The 17,499-nt window shown below is 39.4% G+C and overlaps 1 protein-coding gene across 2 annotated transcripts in view; it reads left to right on the forward strand.

The window, feature by feature from the left end:
- ANTXR2 (ANTXR cell adhesion molecule 2) overlaps positions 1-17,499 on the forward strand; it is a 145,201-nt gene that overhangs the window by 13,553 nt on the left and 114,149 nt on the right. For both annotated transcript variants that reach the window (XM_056111411.1, XM_056111412.1), the window contains exons 4-7: positions 8,374-8,455; positions 9,210-9,317; positions 9,457-9,525; positions 10,982-11,062. In XM_056111411.1, coding sequence (XP_055967386.1) covers positions 8,374-8,455; positions 9,210-9,317; positions 9,457-9,525; positions 10,982-11,062 — 340 coding nt within the window. The remainder of the gene's footprint in view (positions 1-8,373; positions 8,456-9,209; positions 9,318-9,456; positions 9,526-10,981; positions 11,063-17,499) is intronic.

Raw genomic sequence — 17,499 nt, forward strand, 5'->3', positions numbered from 1 at the left:
TGAATAGCGTTCTCATCTTGTTTGCGTAGGGCCCAGGTCTCTGAGGCATATGTTAATGCAGGAAGAACAGTGGAATCAAAGAGATGTGCCCGGAGCTGGAGGTTCTTCGTCCTCTTAGCTATTTCTTTGACGTTCTTGAAGGCGTTCCAAGCGCTCTCTTCCTCCTGCGCAGCTCGGGTGCCAGGTCATTTGTCATGTTGACCTCTCGACCTAGGTACACATAGCTGTTGCATTCGGAGATGGTTGTTCCGTTGAGAGTGAATGGGGCATCAGGAACGAGGCTGTTTCTCATAAACATTGTCTTCGTAAGATTCAGCTGTAGTCCTACTTTCCACACTCACGGTCAAAGTCGGCCAGCATTTGTGCCGCTTGGCTGATGTTTGGTGTTATTAAAACAATGTCGTCAGCAAAGCGGAGGTGGTGTAGTTGCCGACCATCTATCTTCACTCCCATTCCTTCCCATTCCAGTCGTCGCATGATGTTCTCGAGAGTGGCACTGAAGAGTTTCGGTGAAATGGTATCACCCTGCCGCACCCCTCTCTTGACATCAACGATCACTTCTTTAGCACCAGACAGTAACTAATTTGATTTTCACAGCCGACTTACACGGATACTTTTATTGTCATTACTTAATACATAAAGCAACTGACAGATGCAGAAGTTGGTAAAGGCTGTTCATGTTTATACTCCTAGCTTTGGAAGTGCCATCTCTCATCTCTCTCTCTCTCTCTCTCTCTCTCTCTCTTTCTCTCTCTCTCTCTCTCTTTCTCTGTTGTGAGGGTGCGCATCCAGCTGTGCTCAGGGCTTACTCCTGGTTGTGCACTCAGGGATCATTCCTGGCTTGCCCTGAGTATTGCCACATAGAGAGGTGGGGGATAGAAACTGTCTGTATGAGCCAGGTGCCTTACCCACTGTCCCATCTCCCTGGCCTGATCTACAAAGTGGAGGGCTTGCACTTTCAAACAATAAATTCCAAATGTCTCCAGAGTCTGTGACCTTAAATCCACCTTTAACCTCAAAGGTATTTCTAGAAAAGCAGAAGAGCTTATTGAAAGAGAAACTGTAATGACAAATATTCGTGTGGGTCCACCTTACTTCCTTTCTCTTCCCATTGTCTCACAACCCCTGCCCCCCCCCCCCCCCCGCCCGGTCTGTGCACACTCTTTTCCTTCTGAGTCCCTCAAGCTGCCAAATATCACTCATAAATATCTAGTGACACATCCCTCTGTGGAATGAATGAAGTAGAAGTACCATTGGGAGCGGGCATTATGATGTACTTTTTATGGTTGCAGAGTTTATTAGTTGCAGGGTCAGTTTCAAATCTCGGATTTCCTTCATGAAGTTTCTATATCTGCCCATCTCATTTGTCAGCTTTCTGTAGGATTCCTCTCCAGGACTTTCTCCTCGCGAAACCTTCACACAATGCTGTCTTTCCTCTCTTCTTTTCGTTTTCCCTTTTGCCTTTCTGGTCTCTATGCCAACAGCATTCAAATTTGCTGAGTGAGCGTTCCTTAGAATCAAGAAGAAGGTGAACTGGATGAACAAAAATCATGTTAAAAGGGACCTGGCTCAGATCGTGGCCTCAACAGCAGTAGCTACACTTTTGCTCAGTGCTGAATTACTTTGTGGCACTTCATCCTCACCGTGACCCCAGGATAGGTATTTTTATCCTTGTTTTAATGATGAGAAAACAAGATGGAGCTTGGAATGGGTCCTTGTTCTCTCTGGCTATATGCCAGCCCACTTAAGAAACTTGATTTTTTTTCTTTTGATTTTTGGGCCACACCCAGTGGTACTCAAAGGTTACTCCTGGCTCTGCATTCAGGAATCAATCCTGAAGGGATTAGGGGACCATACGGAATGCCAGGGATGGAACCCGGGCTGACTGTGTGCAGAGCCAGCAAGGACTTTATAATCGATTTACTATTGCTCCATTCCCCCCCGAAACTTGATTTTGTAGTCAAAAAGAGTCTTTTAGTCACCCCAAATCTTTTTATGTATATAATTTAGGGAAGGAACATCCCATGGGATGCTCTGGCCCGGGAAGGTTTTCAAATGAGATGAAATCAGAGTTTCTTACCTTGTTCCCCTTCATGTCTTTATGCTGCCACCACTTTAATGATGGGAGTTCTACACTCAGGCGACTAGGGTGCTGGCACAGTTTTTGGTTTTGGTGCCTGCCAGGGTTTGCCCATCAGCTCACACTATTCGGGTGCTTTGAAGAGCTGGTGGTGCTGTTGGAAGGGTGCACTCTTTTTGTTTGTTTTGGTTTTGGGGGGCAGATTTGGTGATGCTCAGGGGTTAAACCTGCCTCTACACTCAGAACTCACGCCTGACAGTGCTCAGGGGACCATATAGGATGGCAAAGATTGAACCGCTGTTGATAGCGTGCAAGGAGGGATGCAATGTTGTGATTTTGGTCCTCTCTAGGCACTCCTGGCCCTTGTGCTTGCAGCGTTCCTTAGTGTGTTCACTGGGGACTGTACCCTGTTCTTGTGGGACTCACACACCCTTGACTGTGCTCTAGCCAGAAATTGCCAGATGTCCAGGGGATCACCTGCAGCAGAGCTTCTGGGCCCAGTGGAGCTGTCGGGATCACGCATAAACCACATACAGGTTTCCACCAGGGAAAACTTGCAAAGTGACCTGGAGGCCAGGGCTGGGGCACCTTTGATGACAAGACCATTTGGATATTAGTGGCACCGTGGTCCTTAAAACAGAGTGCCATTAGCTGAGGAGAAACATGAAGCATACACGTCTGTCCTGGCATGTACCATGGCATGGCCGTGTGATTTCATTGGCCTTATGCCAGGCACATGAGCAGACATTCTCCACTTCTGTTCTAAGCCAGTCAGCTCTACATTAGAGGTTTCTTTTACTGTGTGGTTGTTGTTGTTGTTTTCGGGCCACACTCTGTGATGCTCAGGGCTCTCCTCGCTCTGAGCTCATGAGTCTGCTGGGTCCCAGGAAAAAGCCCTATCTATCTGCTTTACAATTATTGCTCTGGACCCAAATCAGAGGATATCTATCCTGACTGTACATTCAGAATATTCTGGGGAACTAGAAAAAATTATACTGACCCACCAGAAACCAAGGTGAAATCTAATCTCTTCATTTAGAGCATGGGAGAAAGCTTTTGTTTTTGCTTGGAGGGGTAAGTACTCTTGGGTCAGAGGTCACCCCTACTTGGGCTGGGGGGGCCTTAATGGTGCTTAGGATAGAATCCAGGTTGTCTGCTTGCAAGACAAGTACATTAACTGCTGGATTATCTCTCCAGTGTCTGGAAGAAAGTGTTGAAAAGCTCTGCAGGCGAGGATGGAGAGCTGCCCTCTCCATGGAGTGATGCGTGTGAGTGACTGTTGGACTGTGTGGGTGTGGCACTCCCATATCAAAGTAGATAATCAAACAGGGGGGTGCACAAGAACAGTGTCCGTATGGATTGACTGGAATCCTGAAAGAGCTTTGAGATCACCAGGTTATGTTGATGTGCATCGCCGAGTTCTAGGACTAGACAGATGTTCAGTGTAAATGCGCATTCTTCATCACCAACAGAGGACAGACTTAATAGTATGTCTCCACCATGTTTATTGAACAAATCAGCATTCTCTGCTAACCGTTTTGCTATGTGACCATTAAAATGTATCAGTGTAAATGATGACGTCATGCACAGCTACCACAGTTCAAAGTGTTCTGTGGTAAGTCATTGATGTGGCACAGTGCATGGAGTTGTACCAGCTGTCTTCCCTCCTCACCCCTTCCTCCTTCCCCTCTCCCTCCCACTCCCCTTCCCTCCTCCTCCTCTGTACTTCCTTCCCTTCCCCTCCCACTCCCTTCCCCTCCCCTTCTCTTTCCTCTGTTCCTTCTCTTCCTCCTTGCCATTTCCCCTGCCTTCCCCCTTCTCCCTCTTTTCTTCTTCTCTTCTTTTTTCCCTTCTCCCCTTCCCCTTCCCCTTGCCCTTCCCCTTGCCCTTCCCCTTCCCCTTCCCCTTCCCCTTCCCCTTCCCCTTCCCCTTTTCTCCCCTGCCCCATTCCCCACTGCCTTTCTCTCTTCTCCCCTTCTCCCCTTCCCTTCCTTCTCACAGCAAGAAATTTGAGAGGTACCAATAGAGCTGAAAGCGTTACTTTATAATGTCTTGGGCTACTCCAGCCGATGTTTAGAGAACCACGTGCTGCCAGGGATCAAACTTGGACCATCTGCATGTACGGCATGGACTCTAACCCTGTGAGCTAATTCTTCAGTTCTGAAAGTGTTACTTGTATCTGCTCCTTTCTATACTTCTCTTGCATTTTTTAAAATCAATATCATTGTAGGGCAACAAGGAAGTTGATCATAGAATTTAGTTCTCTGATTCTCAACAAAAAATCCCACTTTGTTGGTTTAAGTTAAGATCCTGAGGTAAGGAATGCAACACTAGGATGAACAGAGGGAATTAGCAGAAATTGGTAAGAAATTTAGTGTGGACTTTCTGAGAGTCAGGACAGGAGAAATGTACATAATTATAGTTCGCAGAAATAGTGTGGAGAGATAACTCAGGGATGGCAAAGAAACTTCTTCCTAGAGAGAGAGACCTTATAAGGGAAGTTCTGTCTTTCATCATAACAGCATCCTTGGTTACAGTTTCACAACAAATACTCAAGTAGTTTCAGGATTACTATTCCTTGACTTTGACTAAGTAACTATTAAAGCAAAGCAGTGAATCTGATCTTCAAAAGTGATGTTGGATTTGAGCCAAACTTGGTAACATATGCAATTTTAACTTTTTAAAAAGTTTTCATCATTTTTCTTCTTTCTGTCCTTTATGTTCTCTGTAATTGACAGTATAAGTGAATGAGTTCTGTTTTTTTTTTTCCAATTAGTGAATCCCCTTTAGGTACAGTTACAGACTTAAAAACTTTTATGCTTGTGTTTCAGTCATACAATAATCGAGTACCCATCCCTCCATCAGTGCCCATTCTCCACCACCAATGATCCCAGTAGCGCCCACCCCTCCCCGCCTCTGTGGCAGGGCATTCCGTTTTGTTCTTTCTCTCTCCTTTTGGGTGTTGTGGTTTGCAATAGAGGTATTGAGTGGCCATCGTATTTGGTGTATAGTCTACTTTCAGCATGCATCTCCCATCCCGAGCAGGTCCTCCAAACACCCTTTACTTGGTGTTTCTTTCTCTATCTGAGCTGCCTTTTCTCCCAGTATGTGAGGTGGGCTTCCAAGCCGTGGAGCAAACCTCCTGGTACTTATCTCTACATTCTTGGGTGTTAATCTCCAATTTTGTTACTTTATATTCCAAAAATGAGTGCAGTCTTTCTATGTCTGATCCTCTCCTTCTGACTCATTTCACTTAGCTTTATACTCTCCACGTTGATCCACTTATATGCAGATTTCATGACTTCATCTTTTCTAACAGCTGCGTAGTATTCCATTGTGTAGATTACCAAAGTTTCTTTCACCAGTCATCTGTTCTCGGGCACTTGGGTTTTTCCCAGACTTTGGCTATTGTAAACAGTGTAGCAGTGAACATACAAGTGCAGATGTTATTTACGAGTTCTGTTTTTAAACCACTACAAGGTATTGGTTTCCCTCCACTGTGTTGTTTTCCCTTCAAGAGATCCTAATAGAGAATTTAGAATTTATTTTCAGTTGCTCATGTTCCCTTGAAGGCTTCTGTCTTGGTGGTTCCATTTTCCTATGCTCACATTTGGTGATTAGTGTTGATAGACTGTTTTGATATAATAAAAGAAGACAAAATCAGTATAATATTGATATAATAAAGGAAGACAACAACTAGTTTTTTTCCCCCTTTTTGGGTCACACACCTCGATGCACAGGGTTTACTCCTGGCTCTGCACTCAGGAATTACTCCTGACAGTACTCAAGGGACCATATGGGATGCTGGGCATCGAACCCAGGTCACCCGCATGCAAGGCAAACACCCTACCCGCTGTACTATAACTCTAGCCCCTACAACAAACAATGTTGATGTTGTTAGTTATGGGCATAGAATTTTTTTCCCTCAGCACTGTGTGCAGTTGCAACAGCGGTGATGAACTTCATTGCTAATGGGATGTCATGAAGGCAGGTGTAGATATGGATTAAAAAACAAAAGCAAAAGAAAAACCAAGATGCTATGCATCTTCCAGAGTATGCTAGTAGGGATCTCCCTTCCCCAGAGACTTTATGTGCGTCATTGGCAAGTTCCTTCAGCTGAGTCTTGTATGATCTGCACTGAGGAGCAAGGATAAGGTAAATCTGAAATGAATGGAGAGGTTGATTTTTATCAGCCATAATGTGTCATTTAAGCTTGAATTTCAGTTGTCATTTTCATTTCTCTTTTGGCAGCAAATATTTGAGTTTGAGGACACAGTGCCACTCATTTCTGGGAAGTACCAAATATTTGGTTCTTATCTGTGTTCAGACCGAATTAGCTTCAAGTTGTTATTGTAGATACTAAGCATAAATATTTGGATAAAACAAGCATATAAATTATGTCACTTATTTCATCATCTGTGGCGTTATGAGTTTTTTCCTATTGAAGAATTATTGAACACTTCCTTTGCCAAAGGCATGATGATAAGTTGAAAGTGAAAGTAGGGGATGCATTGTAAATACTGGTCATGGGGCTGGAGATATAATACAGAGGGTAAGGCTTTTGCTTTGCTCTTGGCTAATATAATACAGGGCGTAAGAATTTTGCTTTGCTCGCGGCCGACCTGGGTTCGATCACCAGCATCCCTTATGGACCCCCGAGAACCGCCAGGAGTAATTCCTGAGTGCAGAGCCAGGAGTAACCCCTGAGCACCGCCGGGTGTGACCCAAAAATAAAAACATAAAAATAAATAAAAAAATGTGCTGGTCATGGTGGGCTGGAGCAATAGCACAGCGGGTCGGGCGTTTGCCTTGCACGCAGCCAGCGTGGCCAACCCAAGTTCGATTCCTCCGCCCCTCTCGGAGAGCCCGGCAAGCTACTAAGAGTAGTCTGCCCGCATGGCAAAACCTGGCAAGCTACCCGTGATGTATTCGATATGCCAAATACAGTAATAAGTGTCACAATGGAGACGTTACTGTGCCCGCTCGAGCAAATCGATGAACAATGGGAGGACAGTGACAGTGACAGTAACTGGTTATGGTGCTAGCCAACTGCACACTTCCAGTTTAGGTTAGTAGTGAAAACATTGAATTTTAAAAGAGAATTTTAAAAGTGTGTGGATGAATGAGAAATGCTGCAAAAGTGACCAGTTATAGAATTTGTGACTCAGAGACGGAGTTGAAAAATTTAACTAATGTAACTAAAGATTAAATAACGTGCATTAGAAAATTTTAGATAATAGAAAATTTTCAATTTGTAGGGTGTGAGGTTTAAGCTGACATATTCAATCCTTGTTTCCCTTTAATGAAAAAAGATTTTGGTTCTTAGCATTTAGTAAAGTAAATGTGACTGAATATGTCTCTTCTCGGTTTAAAATATCTAGAATAAAAAAACTTAAAAATCAAAATATCTAGAATATATTTCTATATTTAAAGATATTTTACATTGTTATTTTAAATATTTTATTATTAAAATATAGAAGTCGTAAATACTTTTTAATTTGACACGGTTAAAAAGGATCTCGTTCCTGTCATGGTCCAGGCTCTTTCGTTTTCTTCTGACCTAAGAAACCTCAAGTGCAAGATTGCCAGTTTTTTCTTTTAATTGAATCATTGAGATGTAGTTACAAAGCTTTTATGTTTGAGATTCAGTCATACAATGTTCAAACACCCATCCCTCCACCAGTGCACATTTTCCACCACCAATGTCCCCAGTCTCCCCCCCTCCCAATCTCATCCCTCCAGCTGCCTCAGTGGCAGGCACTTTCTTTCTTGATCTCTCTCTGCTTTTGGGAATTATGGTTTGCAATATAGATACTGAGAGGCTATCATTTATTTTTTGGTCCTTTACTTTCAGCACACATCTCCCATCCCGAACGATCCCTCCATCGCTTAGTGATCCCTTCTCTATCCCAGCTGCCTTCTACTCCAGCTCATGAGGTAGCTTCCTGGTCCTGTCTCTACTGTTCTTGAGAGTTAGTCCCACATTACATTTTATATTCCACAAATGAGTGCAGTCCTTCTATATCTGTTCGTCTCTTTCTGACTCACTTAGCATGATACTCTCCATGACCAACCACTTAATAAGCAAATTTCATGACCTCATCTTTCCTAACAGCTTCATAGTACTCCATTGTGTAGATGTACCAAAGTTGCTTTAACCAGTCATCTGTTCTTGGGCATTCGGGTTGTTTCTGGCTCTTGTGAACAGTGCTTTTTGCCAGGTTTTTACAAGTACTGAACTGTGATTTTTGCTCCTTTTTCTTTCACTTAATGTTGCAATGCATTCTTTCCAGATACAAGATCAGTAAAGGATTGGAGAATTTAAAAAATGTTAAACCAGCCGGAGAGACTTATATCCATGAAGGAATAAAACTAGTAAGTTCTTCTATATATAATTGAGTATGAGAGAAAAGTTCTACTTGTTCTGCATTGAAATAAATTTTTTTCCTAGTAAAAAATAAATTCTATCATTTGCTTAAGAGTGATTAAAAAATGATAGGCGTTGCCCTTACGTGATAAAACCCTGGTTCTGCCCTGGAGTCACCCTGAGCACAGAGCCGGGAGGAGCCACTGAACACGGTCATTTCCAGAACAAAAGTTTCCCCTTCCCCACCCAAAATGCTTTTTGGTGGTTTCAGGAATGAAAATGGTAGAAAACTGAAGTGAAACAAGTGTGATTGGCACTTCTCCTTTGGAGGGATTTTTTTTTTCGTTATCTGTAAAGTCACAATAGTAAATGAAAGCTTTGTCATTTGAATGCAACTATACTATAATAAATATAATATAATGTGTATATATGCACAATACTCTATTTTATTTATTTTTAAAAAATTTTATTTATTTTGCTTTTGGGGTCACACCCGGAGGTGCACAGGGGTTACACAGGGGCTTTGCACTCAGGAATTACTCCTGGGGAGCCTATGGGATGCTGGGAATCGAACCCGGGTCGGCAGTGTGCGAGGCAACTGCCCTCCCCTCTGTGCTATCGCTCCAGCCCCAAATACTCTATTTTAAAAGTCAGTCTCTAATACTTTGATCTTGTCATACTTGAAAATTTAAGTTCGATGTAGCATTTTGGTTAAACATTACGATCAAATTGTTCATAGGATAATTATTTTTTTGTATCCAGGCAAATGAACAAATTCAGAAAGCAGGAGGCTCAAAAACCTCCAGTATCTTAATTGCCCTGACAGATGGTAAATTGGAAGGTCTGGTGCCGCAATATGCAGAGAAAGAGGTGAGTATTGATCTGAAACGGTTCTTTACACCCCATTGTTCTTTACTGTGTGTCTCTGAATGTGAAGCTTGCTATGTGAGTAATTCACCATCCTCTTCCTTCTCTCTCCTTCCATCCCACCTGCCCTCTTGTTCTATAGGCAAAATTATCAAGGTCACTTGGGGCTAGAGTATATTGTGTTGGTGTCCTTGACTTTGAACAAGATCAGGTGAGTATAGGAAATCTTCAGACTTGGTTCATATTACATAATTATCTTAAGGAATTTATAAGATTTTTTTTAAATGATTAGCATTAGAACCCTACTGACAAGTTAAAGATTTTCTATAAAAATGACTGTAAAAATGACTGTTTACAATAGCTAGAATATGGAAAAAACCTGAGTGCCCGAGAACCGATGACTGGCTAAAGAAACTTTGATACATCTACACAATGGAGTACTATGTAGCAGTTAGAAAAAATGAAATCATGAAATTTACATACAAGTGGTGCTACATGGAAAATATCATGCTAAGCGAAATGAGTCAGAAAGAGAGGGACAGACATAGAAAGATTGCATTTATCTGGGTAACATAAAGTAACAAAATAAGAGACTAACAACCGGAGAACAGCTGTGATAAATACCAGGTTGTTCACTCCATGGCTTAGAGGCCAGCCGCACACTCTAGGGGTAGAGGCAGCTCAGATAGAAAAGGGAGCAGCAAATAAAGGGTGCTGGGAAGATCTGCCCAGTATGGGAGATGCATGCTGAAAGTAGTCTATAGACCGAACATGATTGCCACCCAATGTCTATTCTGCAGACCACAGCACCCAAAAGGAGAGATAGAACAAAAGGGAGTGCCCTGACACAGAGGCAGGGTGGGATGGGGGATGGGGGGTGGGAGGAATACTGGGATTGGTGGGGGTGGAGAATGGGCACTGGTGGTGGGATGGGTACTCGGTCATTGCGTAACTGAAACCCAAGCACAACAACTTGTAAGTCTACAACTGTACCTCATGGTGTTTCACTAATAAAGGAAAAAAATGACTGTATGAGGCCAAACCAAATGAGGCACTTGCTTTACAGAGGGTCAATCTGGGTGTGATCCCTGGCATCCCATATGGTCCCCTGAGCTCCACCTGGAGTTACCACTGAGTGCGATAGAAAACCCTGAGCACAGCTGTGTGTGTGTGTGTGTGTAGGATAAAAAATATGTGTTTTTTGAGTAGTATGAGTAATTGTCTTTAAGAAGATTATTGCAGCAGTCTTTTTTAGATGTTTTAGTTTGACTTACAACACAACGCTTTGGCGTGCAAGGATTTGGATTATCTGTTTAGCAGGATTCTTTAGTCATTTCCTTGTCAAAACCCATTTTTTTCCGTGAAGTTTGAGGGTTTGTACGTTATACTTTCCCCCATTACACAGTGATCCTACCTTAATATTTGATTAAGCGTTGTATCTCCTAGAGAGCTGGATTATTTTGAAGTAGAAACTTGAGATCACTAGTATGATCACCCTCTTTTCCTGAATGACTACACTGAGAAATTAACCCTGTAGTATAATTTTACAGAAGAACATAGTTGAAACTTATGAAGTACATGATGAATATATTGTGTATGTTGGTATATATGAAGTATGTTAAGTATATTCCTCAATCACACCTCCCAATTTTCTCCTTTTCTTGAAGCTTGAAAGAATTGCTGATTCTAAGGAACAAGTTTTCCCTGTCAAAGGTGGATTTCAAGCCCTTAAAGGAATAATTAATTCTGTGAGTATTTTTCTGGTGGTTTTAGGGCTGTCTGCAGGAATGCCTTATAATTTTAGATAAGCTTTAAATTCTGGTCAAGTCAGTTTTGTTTTGCCACCTGGTTCATTACCTTGAAGAACACAGCCTTCCGCCTTACCTGGGGGACTGGATTTTGTTTATAAACGACATTTGGTACTAATTCTTGCAAATCTTGCTGTGTGGGACTGGGTGCATGATTTCCAGCTTATGCTTTTCAGAAATAGTCTTCAGTGTACCCACCTTTGCCTGTAGCATGCCTTGCCATCTTGCTATTTTGAAAGCTTTGTGAATGAACTGTAAAAGAAAAACTAGGTTTAGAATGTGTTATCGCTTCCTCTGCCAATTGTGGTGCTTCTTAGCTATCAGGTGAGGTCAAGCAGCCTGGGTATTTGACTGCTGTTGTTCTTTCCATTCTAATGATTCATAGTTTCGCTGGCGTTCATAATATTTCTGTTTGGAATTCAGAGTTGCTTGTCTCCTGTGATCATTAGATTCTGGGCTCTCCTAACAGGGTATGTGGAAATGGAGTGATCAACTGCAAAGCAAAACTCCTGGGTTTTCACAGCTGAGGTTTATGTTGCATTTTACAACTTTTGCTAGAAGCACTAGGAACAGTTGCTATTAAGTATTTATGATATTTTGGTAAACACCATCCTAAAAGGAAGTGAGTAATATATATTTTCTACTCCAAAGCGTTCCTGTAATCTTTAGGTACTTACTGGAAGGGGAAAATAAAACCAAACCACAGTTTGTTCTGACATTTGGTTCTGGCACTTAAAATTTCTGCTTAAATATGATCTTCAATGACAGAGTGAGATTTGTTGAAAAAAAAAAACATGTTTTAGTACCATGTAGGCTTTCCCCTCAAAACTTTTGGAACTTTTCAGAAAAAAGCATGAAATTTCATTTCTATCACTGAATCTCATATGTACATGCAGAGTATGAGATTCGTATATATTTGGGATTATATATACATATGTATCATTGTGTTTTGTTTTTATTAAAAAACTACAAAGTTTTTAGAAGAACTACAAACTACAAGCTGGATTTGAAATGCTCATAAGTGTGAGATGTACTTTTTAAAATATAGGAAAATGGATATATAAAGCGTAAGGTAGAGAAAATTGATGCTGTAATCAGTGGATTGCTTTTTAAATATAATTTTATTCTGTTTGGGAATATTCATTTATTTTTTACAATTATACTGGGAAGAAGGAAAAACACCTTCTGAAGTAGTTCCTCTTTTTGCTGTTGTTTTTTTGAATAAAGGTTTGCATCAACATTTTTCGGTATCTAACTGGCTTCTTACGACTCTTGCTAAACCGGGTTCAGGAAAATAATTATTAATAGTTAAGACTATCATGATGGCAATGAAATTTTATATTTGATAGGAAATATAAAGGTAATAGTTTGATTAAAAAATCGACCCCCCCAAGAAAAAAAAAAGGAAAAAGTTCTTGAGAGCTTATTGGATATAAAATTAAGGGATGAGAGGAAAGTCAAATGTAATTTGCATATCCCTTCACCCCTTAATAAGAATAGTTAGAAGCAGAGGGAGTAAAAACTGTCGTTATATTGAGTCCTCGTATTTGATATGCCAAACACAGTAACAACAAAGTCTCACACTGGAGACGTTACTGGGGCCCGCTCGAGAAAATCGATGAACAACGGGAGGACAGTGACAGTGACTGAGTGTTAACAGAGGGATTAAAGGCCTGAGGGGGAAAATGAACTGAGCCTGGTAAAAAACAATGGTAGGGGGAATGTCTCTTAGGAAAGTAAAGGTGTTGTGAATGAAATAATAGAAAACTTCAGAATTGATTCATAATTCTTCCCATTGCTCATTCTAACCTTTCATTGCTCACAGACACATGGATATAATTCTTTTGATTTCCTCTTTTATATTATCTTTAAGGTCTTGGAATGTTAACCAGTTCTGTTTTTGACTTTCTTGGAGAGGTGATAGTAAGATCTTTCATTTAAAAATAAAATTTTATTCGAAATAGTCTGGGTCAGACTGTCATGTGCATTCACGTGGGTTTTAGTACAACAGCTCATAATGTTCTGTGGGAAAAAAACACATTAAATTATAAATAAAACAAACCACAGACTCTTGAATGATGTGAAGAAAATAAAAATAAAAATGTTCAGTGGAAAACCCACCTCTCTCCTGTTTTTCTAAAAGCAAGACCATGAGATGTTTACTCTGTGGAATTAATTCCCACTTTTCTTCTTTCTTTTCTTTCTTTCTTCTTCTTCTTTTTTTTTTGACATAGAGCGCTTCAGAAAGTATTAAGCAGAAGAGATGAATCAGTTGTGAAGCTGGTTTTATAAATAACCTTGTTCCAAAAGAATTAAGAACACTGCATTCTAGGTGACAGCAGTTCATGCTAGAGTTTCTAAGTAAACGGGAAGGGAATGATCACTCATACGTGTAGGAAATTTAAATAAAACTAATAGTTTGTTTATAAAGGGAAAAAGGTATAATCTACACTTCAAAAAGTAACTATTTTTTATTGGAAATACAGCTTTATTTTACTTTTGGAGGGAATTTCTTTTTTAGTCTATTGTTTTTAAAAGTATCTAAGAAAGCTATATAAACTGTATTTCATGGGATTGAGAAGACGTTGCAAAATCATTTTTTTCTGGTGGCGTATCATTTTATGCAGAGGGTATCTAATAAACACTCTGATAATATTTTAGCTTAAATGATTTTAGCAGACTCTGTTATAAATGTGGAAAACTATAAAATAATGTTCTGATGAAAAATCTAAATATGAGGTTACTATTAAGATGTAGTCATTGAAAAAAAATCACATGCTAATAAGACTTACTCAGAATTGGAAATCAGTCTCTGAGGTTCCTTTTAAAGAGGACATTTTAGAATATGAGGTTCACTACAAATCAGATTATTCTAGGTTTCTATTTATTGAAAGATTTTTTTTGTGTGTGTGAGAACATAGATGAGATTTTTCATGATAAAAGTCTTTCAGATTAATATTGGTAAGTTTGGGGCCATATTCCTTCCTCCTGTTTTCACCCTCTTGCCTAATGCAATGTTGGGTGGATAGTTATTACTTAATTTGTAATTACTAATGAATAAATAATATGTATTCAAGTTTTTGTGAGATAATTTTATCATATAGTTATGGTCAGTACTGGAAACTTTGTTCTAATTTTTTTTAGGACTGAGGATGTAGTTCCAGTGATAGAGCACATGCCTCGCATGTGGAGGGCACTGAGTTCCATCCCCAGTACTGCTTGACCCCCTAGTACCACCACTGTCTTTCTAGGTGGTCTTTGAACAACTTGGGCCCCTTCCAAGTGTGCCACTCTCAACACAACGTTTTATGATTTTTTTTTGCTTTTTTAGTCACACTCAGCGATGCTCCTGGCTTTGTACTCAGGAATTACTCCTGGCAGTGCTTGGGGGACCATATGGGATGCCGGGGATTGAACCCAGGTCGACCGCATGCAAGGCAAATGCCCTACCTGTTGCACTATTGCTCCGTCCCCTCAATACAACTTTTTAAACCATGAAATATTTCATTTTGAATTGATTTCTTCTTATTTGTCCTTTACCACAGTAAAGCTTTTGGTTTCAAATGAGGGTCACTAGGTTTTAGAATGGTGTGTTCCAGAATCAATTCCTATTTATAGGGTTTTTTTTTCTCTGAATTTATTTTCCCTGAGATTCAATTTGATTCATCCTCTCCTTGCTTGGTTAAGTGTCCAATAAAGTTGATTGTCAAAGGATTCAGGCTCTTGTGGTTCTCAGTTAGAAAGCGCATTGCAAAGAGAGAATCATTGTTTCATGATATCAACATACTGGATTCCATAGAAGGACTAAGACTCAGATGAGTTAACTGTGTCTGTACCAATCGCATTGTCAGTATTGTTTGGGTAACCTGTGTATACCCAACTTCATGACAAGGGATTGAGAAGAAGATGGAGAGGGAGATACCGGGATGACTAGCCTCAGTGAGACTGTATAGAACAGAAAAGAATCTTCCCTTCAGAAAAAAATATACTTTTCATAGATATATAAGAATAAAAAGATGTTCTGAGTAGGGAAAAAATTAACTATTTTAGTTCTTGTATTCAAATAAATTTAAAATAATTTTGATAATAACCTCTAAGACCCTTCATTCTAAATTCAAGGTATCAATAATACAAATAGAAAGTTTTCTTTGTTAAATTTAATTTCTATTTTAATTAAAAATAAAAAATTTAACTTTATTTTCAAAAATTTATAATTTTATCATCTATTATTCAGTGCTCTATTTGTATTTTTCCAATTTTATTTGATAACACATTGTTTTTGCTTTTTTCTTACTTGCTTGGGATTTTGGTTTAAGGAAATCAAATACAAATTAAATCAATAATTCAATTATAAACTCTTGTGATGCTTTGTAAGAAAGCTGATAACATTGGATTGCATAGGCAAATTTAAGTGCCAAATGTTTGTTAATCTTAATCTGTTGGTTTGCAGAAGGAGGTGACCATTAGAGGCTCACTTTTTCTTAAAAGTAAATTCAATAAAGTAGGGCAAGGAAAAAGTGGAAAAGTGGTTAAATTTTATGACTAAATGTACCTGTTGTAAAATTTTAGTGGGTAAATATGTGGATAAATTTATTAGTTTCATCTCTAATGTATTTAGAAGCATTAATTGAATACTGTTTTCAAGATTTATTTTCTGGGTATTGAGTTATAAAGATGAATCTGGTACCTGGCTTCTTTAAGTTCACAGTTTTTAGGCATATGTTTTTGTTTTGTGAAAATAGTAAACGGGCTTAGAATATTACCCAACGGGCTGAAGTAAATGTGTCACATGTTTAAGGTCTTAAATGATCCCATGAGTCTGTGGCTTCATTGTGCAGAGGTAAATATTTTGCTTGCCATTACAGAGTTCTGAAAAATAAAATTGAATAAAATAGAATTGGAATGTTTAATAGATCTATTTTCATATGCATCGGTAGAAAACACTGTCGCTGTCACTGTCCTCCCGTTGTTCATGAGTTTGCTTGAGCGGGCCCAGTAACATTGTGAGACTTGTTGTTACTGTGTTTGGCATATCAAATACATCATGGGTAGTTTGCCAGACTTCGCTGTGCTGGTAGATACTGTTGGTAGCTTGCTGGTCTCTCCAAGAGGGGCGGAGGAATCGAACTTGGGAATTGAACTTGGGTCGGCCGCGTGCAAGGCAAATGCCCTACCCGCTGTGCTATGGCTGTGGCCCAGTAGAAACCGTATTGGGTCTCAATTTCTTTCTAAGAAATTTCTAAAATTTTAAATTATTTGTAAAACATTTCTTTAACAATTGAGGTTCTGTGACTAACAATTCTGTTAGCGATGGTTTTTCCATGTACACAATTTCAATGCAGTTTCTTTTAGATTCTGAAAAAAGTAGTATATTTATCACTACAATTCATAATTCAATGCACTTTTTATGGAAACTATTCCTTTTTAAAGAAAGTATTAAATAGTTATATGGAATTTGTGCTGACCACGAGAAAAAAGAAAAAGCATAGGTAGAAAAGCATGTTTCAAGTCGTAACCCATTTTCATATATTTTGATGTTGTAGTTAAAAAAGAAGTCCTGCTAATATGATTTGTTTTGAACACTGCAGTTGGAGAAAGTTTGAAGAGGACAGTAAAAGGCAACTATTGTAACTTAGGTTCATCCCTTGTCTTCTTGGGGCATGAGTTTGTTTAGTAATTTGTTACTGGTGCTTATGCTACTTGCTTGCTTGTGAAGAGCAGAAAATCCATATTTAGAAATAGGCCAGTGCAGTGTGCTTGATATTGAGCAACTGATGTTGTTGTAGCTCCAAGCATTTTTAGAAATGAACTCAACTAAAATATGTGGTTACAAATTATAATTTGTTTCTATCGAAGTGTCCCCTCTTAGGGGAAATATATATATATATATATGTATATATATGCATATATATGTTTGGCAGAACTGTTTAAAAGTGGGAGAAAGAAAATCATATATGAATTTTGAAAGGTAAAAAACAAAAATGAAAAAAAGCATGAGAAGAAACATCTCAAGTGACTTAAGTTGTTTATTTGGTGCATGGGTCTAGCTCACAAAGTTTCATGTAGAGTTGTAGAAGTGGTGCTGAAATTTAAACTTAGAACCTTCCAAATTGGGAATGAATGCATAAGCTGTTCAATAAGTCAGAAAAAAAGTTTTCTTTGAAAAACTTTATTATTATCCTGATATCTTTCTAATCGATATGTTATGGAAATTAGAAGCTTCTGTCAGTTAAGTGCTTGTAAGTTATCTGCATGGTTCAGTTACATGATTCTGAAATCATGTAAACTGTGGTTTCAGGCAGGTCAACTTTACTGTGTGCTCTAACTTGTCATGTTCACTCCTTAGAGTCTAGATTCTGTTCACTATCATACAACTT

The sequence above is a fragment of the Sorex fumeus genome, unplaced genomic scaffold (assembly GCF_029834395.1).
Source record: "Sorex fumeus unplaced genomic scaffold, SorFum_2.1 ptg000013l, whole genome shotgun sequence".
NCBI classification, from domain to species: Eukaryota; Metazoa; Chordata; class Mammalia; order Eulipotyphla; family Soricidae; genus Sorex; species Sorex fumeus.